At 44.2% G+C, this 5,556-nt stretch overlaps 1 protein-coding gene across 1 annotated transcript; it reads left to right on the top strand.

The window, feature by feature from the left end:
* The first annotated feature begins 1,303 nt into the window (after positions 1 to 1,303).
* LOC138983005 (uncharacterized) lies at positions 1,304 to 3,680 on the top strand. Its single transcript, XM_070356435.1, has 2 exons — positions 1,304 to 1,690; positions 2,704 to 3,680. The coding sequence occupies exons 1-2, from the start codon at positions 1,507 to 1,509 to the stop codon at positions 3,378 to 3,380; spliced, it is 861 nt and encodes a 286-aa protein (XP_070212536.1). The 5' UTR covers positions 1,304 to 1,506; the 3' UTR covers positions 3,381 to 3,680.
* The last annotated feature ends 1,876 nt before the right edge of the window (positions 3,681 to 5,556 follow it).

Raw genomic sequence — 5,556 nt, 5'->3', positions numbered from 1 at the left:
CAATAACCCACAGGGAGACGAATTCTTAGAATCCAACTCCGGGCCACAAAGCATCGTCACAGTAGCTCGAGATAACACGTCAACCTTGTATGTGACGTCAAACGTAGCTTGTTGACGCTTTTCTTCCAGTCTGAAAATGTACAGAGCTGCGATCATACATGTGAGTTCAGTAAGTGTTGAGCATATTTCTTTTCTTTGTGTGTCTATGACTTTTCGTTGTGGGTTTTGCGATTACAGAGATAAGTTGCAAATTGACCATGAGTCGCCGTGGTAATTATCAACATTGATTGGGTCTTTGAGAGTGAATGCTTACAATCGTTGTCCTCGGAAACACAAATCCAAAGCCGCGATGGTTCCACACATCAAACAATCAGCCTGATTGGCTTTTACTTTGACAATCCACGTTTCACCTGAAAGCTCAAACCCATTCACCACCTCGATTTATTGCATGGGGAACATGAGATTTATTTCCCAGGTGTTTGTGAATGAAAACTCGTGAAAATGATGACAATTACACATTAACATGCTTCCATTTGAAACTTCTCGGTCTTCATCGGGGATTGACGCCCGACCAAAGGTAATTGAAGCCCGACTCCGGAAGAATTCATGCATCAACTTACGTCACGTATTCGACGTCATCACTTCGCATACCTTAATATGGTCTCGGTATTTCGTTGGCCTTCATATTTCCTACTTGTAAAATGACCCTCAAAGCTAACCGAGACTAGTTGAGGCTGTATCAATGCGCCTCGCCAGCAGGTTGTTAATGGATTTTTTAGCGAGTGGCTATCGACAATTAGTCACCGGTAATTTTTAATGAGTTGGGGCATTCTGACCAATCACAGGATCTGTTTCATTAAAACGCAAACTTGATTGAATTACAATATTTATTAGTAGTAAATAGTAGTAGAAACTGTATGGAATAAGGAGTAAATATATGGAATAAGGAATAAATAATGATCGACCGGCGATTGGATACAAGCTCCTGTGGTGATAAGCCTCATTCTCACCCGAGGTTTTCTCTTACATTGTAACCCCGATCATAGATATCCCTTGACACTGTCAATACACATCTATGCCCCGATGAAATAAATGTGTCCTTTTTTTCAAAGTACACATTATAACCTATTAGGTGTGTGTGTTTTTTTAGCTTGTTTTCTTCTTTTCTTTATAAAATTTACTATTCGGAACTGTCATCTTAGCATAACAAGATTATTTTTAGGTCAGTTCCCAGAACTTCCTCCCGCAGAAATCATCGAGACCAATCGCGCGCCAAAAACAGTGACGTCAAAAACTAACAACTGACGTCATTCATCAGCCTAATGACGTCGAACGCTGTACTGTAGTCTTTGTGTCAAAACTTCCGATTAGCAGTAAGCTTACCAAAAACACTTTCAATGTCAAGATCGGGGAGACACTGACCCGAACCGTCTGCCAGTAGCTGGATTTTACAGTCGAAATTACAAACATTTCATCGCTTGTGTTACAAGAAGACGAAAGACTGGTATGAGACGCTCTCGCTCAGGCATGTGGATCTCAGCTTCAAGATCGGCCACCTTCCTTCAGCGGCTGGAGATTCCTCCAACAACATCCCGACAGACACACTCGGCCGAGAAATCCAGAGGAGATACCCCAGTGCCCCAAAGAAAAACACGTCACTCTGCGTCTTTCATTCGTGGAGATGGGGATGGTAAGTCCTTGTACGTCCTCATTTGGAGTATGGGAACGTGATTTGGCACCCAAACCTCCAATGTCAGTCGCTCCAGATTGAAAATGTACAGAGGAGAGCTACCAAGATATGCCTGTATGAGTACGATGGGTGACTATTGTCACGCATGTTCAAAATTAGCATGTATTATAGGAGACCCAAATATAATTTGGAATACAACGAGAGGACGTAAACAGGCCGCGAGATACCTATCTTCTATCTATATACGGCTTGTGTGTGTCTGTCTGTGTGTTCGCGATTCACGGCCAAAGTTCTCGATGGATCTGCTTCAAATGTGGTGGGCATATTCAGGTAGACCCCGGACACAATCGTGGAAAATTTTGAACACGTGCGTGGTCTCAGCGCGCAGCGCTGAACCGATTTTGGTTTTTCTGTACATCCATTCCCAGTAACTCTTCCTTATCTTCTCCAGTGTTTTGCGCGTTTATCTCCCTTCCTTCGTACGGTGCGCCGGCAAAGCCGGCGTACACCCGGCAAAGCCGGGTCCCCGGCGAAGCAGGGTATTCGGCTCTACTTCTTCCCGGCGAAGCCGTACCCGGCGAAGCGGGTATTCATCTAGTATATATATTTATAAGATGCTCCCTCTCACCTCCTACCATGAACACACAGACACACACATACACACACACACACTGCACTCATGCAGTCATAGAACTTAGGCGTATCAGCGTTTTAGAACATGCGTGTCACTGTCAGTATTAAGGTGAAACCATCGTTTCATGCAGTCGCCATTGAACATCAGAAGACATTATCGATGTAATTGCTCAGTAGACCTTGTTCACATTTTGAAGTGGATTAAATCACTCTGTGCGGAATAATTTATAGCACTGTTTGTGACTTTTGAGATCATGTTCTTCGTCTTTTGAGATCATGTTCTTCGTACTGGCTATATCTAAATTTACTCAGTCATGACAATAGGTCATTTTACTGTATCCAAATCAATAGTTGATTATAACGAGTTGCATCTTCTTCAGGTTTCACGGCCAGGAAAACCCGTGCAGCGAAAGACACCGGAGACTGTGACGACTTCGACAATGAGACAACCGAGACAGACAGCTTCTTCGACCGACCAATCTACAACACTGCCCTGGACACGGAGCAACAGAAGCGGAAGAAAGAGTCGGTGGCCGACAGAACTGAGACACCCACATCGACCCCAAACCGCATCTACAAGAGCGCCTTGAAGAAGGACGCCAGTCCTCTGGACAAAAAGCTGTTCAAGGACAACTCTTCAACGAGTCCCCATCGCCTGCTGAGATCAGAAAGCAGCCCGAAACAGAACGAGGACCTGCTCTTCAAGCCCACAGACGAGCCGGAGAGCATTGCTTCTCGCATCAAACGCAAGGTCAAGAACAAGGTTTCCCAGCTGCACGACTTGGAAGTCACACCGGAAGTGATCGGTAAAGTTGCGCGCAGTCCAAAGTTCGTACACTTTTCCGACGACGAGGAGACGACCGAGGACGAAGGCGGCGTCTGCGAGGAAGAAACGAAGAGCATCTTCTGGGATAAATCCACGCTGTATCTCTTGATCGTCTTCATCGTATTGCGACTTCTCTACGAAACGTCGTCCGATGGCTTTGCGATCTTTCCTGGTGTGCTTGAAGAGGGCGACACCAGCATCTTCGAAGACTACGCTAGTAGAGCAACATAACGTAATCAGAAAAGAAAGGTTTTTCAAGTGATTCTGACTGAACGACTGACAAAATGTACTACGATTTCCTACCTCAGAATACTAGTGCGGATGGCGGCTTTTGTCGACACAAAAATGAGCGTTTGTTTTGTTCAAGGCATGCTCATCAAAGACATCTATATATATCTTGACACTTTTGTGTTTGTCTTTTTGTGAGAAGTTTTCAGTGTAACATACCTGTATTAGGTGACTCGCTTCAACGTATTTTCATTGGTCTTCAGGATGTTTTGTAAAAAGAAGATAATCTTTGCGACGCTTTTAGTAAGGCTTTTGTGTTTATTTTTGAATGAGTGTAACATTGTATTATACACACACACACTGACATACAGGGTGGGCCATAAAAAGTGTCCACATTTAATTTGTTAATATTTTTTCTGTAAAGTGATATTTTCTTTTCTGTTTCAGATAGAATTTGAGACAAGCATCTTAGAATTCTTTTAAAGCCTGAATGGATCGCATTCCAGTACAGGAAAGGACCAAAATCGTTGAACTTTACTTTGCTACCAATTCTGTGGTTCTCGCCCAGCGCGCTTTTCGGAGAGAGTTCCCTGGCACACACTGTCCATGTGCGAGAACTGTGAAGCGCCTCGTGGATAAATTCAGGAATACTGGTAGTCTCGCAGATAACAATAAAGGACATAGTGGTCGACCATGTTCTGCTAGAAGTCCACCTAACATTGAAGCAGTAAGGGACCGTTTGCAGGAATCCCCACGAAAATCAACAAGGCGGCTGTCACAGGAAGTCGGTATCTCGAGGACATCTGTACGAAGGATCATACACAAAGACTTAGGATTGTTTCCGTACAAGATACAAATTCTCCAACAACAAACTGATGCAAACAAAAGAGAAAGGTTAGAATTCAGTCAAAGCATTTCTGAAAGAATTGAAAACAACCCAGGAGTTCTCGACCTCATTTTCTTCAGCGATGAAGCCCATTTTCATTTGAGTGGACATGTCAACAAACAAACAGCCCCATGAACACATCCAGCCACCACTGAGCCGCGAAAAAGTAACAGTGTGGTGCGCAATTGGCACAGTTCTCGCACATGGACAGTGTGTGCCAGGGAACTCTCTCCGAAAAGCGCGCTGGGCGAGAACCACAGAATTGGTAGCAAAGTAAAGTTCAACGATTTTGGTCCTTTCCTGTACTGGAATGCGATCCATTCAGGCTTTAAAAGAATTCTAAGATGCTTGTCTCAAATTCTATCTGAAACAGAAAAGAAAATATCACTTTACAGGAAAGATATTAACAAATTAAATGTGGACACTTTTTATGGCCCACCCTGATATACAGACATGAACATTTTCTCTCTCTCTCTCTCTCTCTCTCTCTCACGCACGCGCGCGCGTGCACACACACACACACTTACACACACACTTCCTCTAATAAATGCGTCAGCAGACTGACACACGCGCACACACCCACACTCACTCTTCCTACAGCAAATGACAGTAATGTGTCAGCAGACACCCTGACACAAACACACACACACACACTTCCTCTGGCAATTGTGTCAGCGGACACCCTGACTAGGCCGGGTTTTATCATTCTGTAACTGTCTAATTTTTCATCTCCTCGTTCGTGTAAATTGATAGTTGACCAAATAGACACAAGGGAGACTACACATGGAGAAGAACGGGCTTTCCTCAACACAAAGTTGTCTCTCTTGGTCTGTTTCCCTCGCCCCCCCCCCCCCCCCCCCCCCCTCACTGTCACGTCACTGTCCAGTTTCACACGTTGTACGCAGCTTTCGTGTGGTAGCTAATCATGATTACTTTCATACATTACATCTATAATTACAACAACAACAAAAGAAGAAAAAGACAAGACGCTCTTCATTCTATTTCAGCTTGGATCGAGCAGAGATACGGGTGGGATCGTCCCGACCGAACATGACTTTCGGGAATAACGACTCTGCATGGTTTTTTGGCTGGCAGCTGATAGTGTCAACGGACTATGATAAGTCAAATTTCCCAAAAGGAACCCAATGTCCATGTCGTTTTAAGCTCAGAGTGAGAGTCCATATAGGCTATACGAATTACCGATTACCGGCGTATATAGGCCTACGTAATTCAATAAGAACATGACTGATAGGCTACACAAGATAGCCTAGTTGCTATACGTGACCATACGGT

This window comes from Littorina saxatilis, linkage group LG1 (genome assembly GCF_037325665.1).
Source record: "Littorina saxatilis isolate snail1 linkage group LG1, US_GU_Lsax_2.0, whole genome shotgun sequence".
In the NCBI taxonomy this organism is placed as follows: Eukaryota; Metazoa; Mollusca; class Gastropoda; order Littorinimorpha; family Littorinidae; genus Littorina; species Littorina saxatilis.
This window is presented reverse-complemented; position numbering and strand designations above follow the sequence as displayed.

Coding starts and splice junctions, on each gene's coding strand:
- LOC138983005 (XM_070356435.1), top strand. CDS start 1,507: ATGAGACGCTCTCGCTCAGGCATGTGGATCTCAGCTTCAAGATCGGCC. Junction 1,691..2,703: donor CATTCGTGGAGATGGGGATG/GTAAGTCCTTGT, acceptor CATCTTCTTCAG/GTTTCACGGCCAGGAAAACC.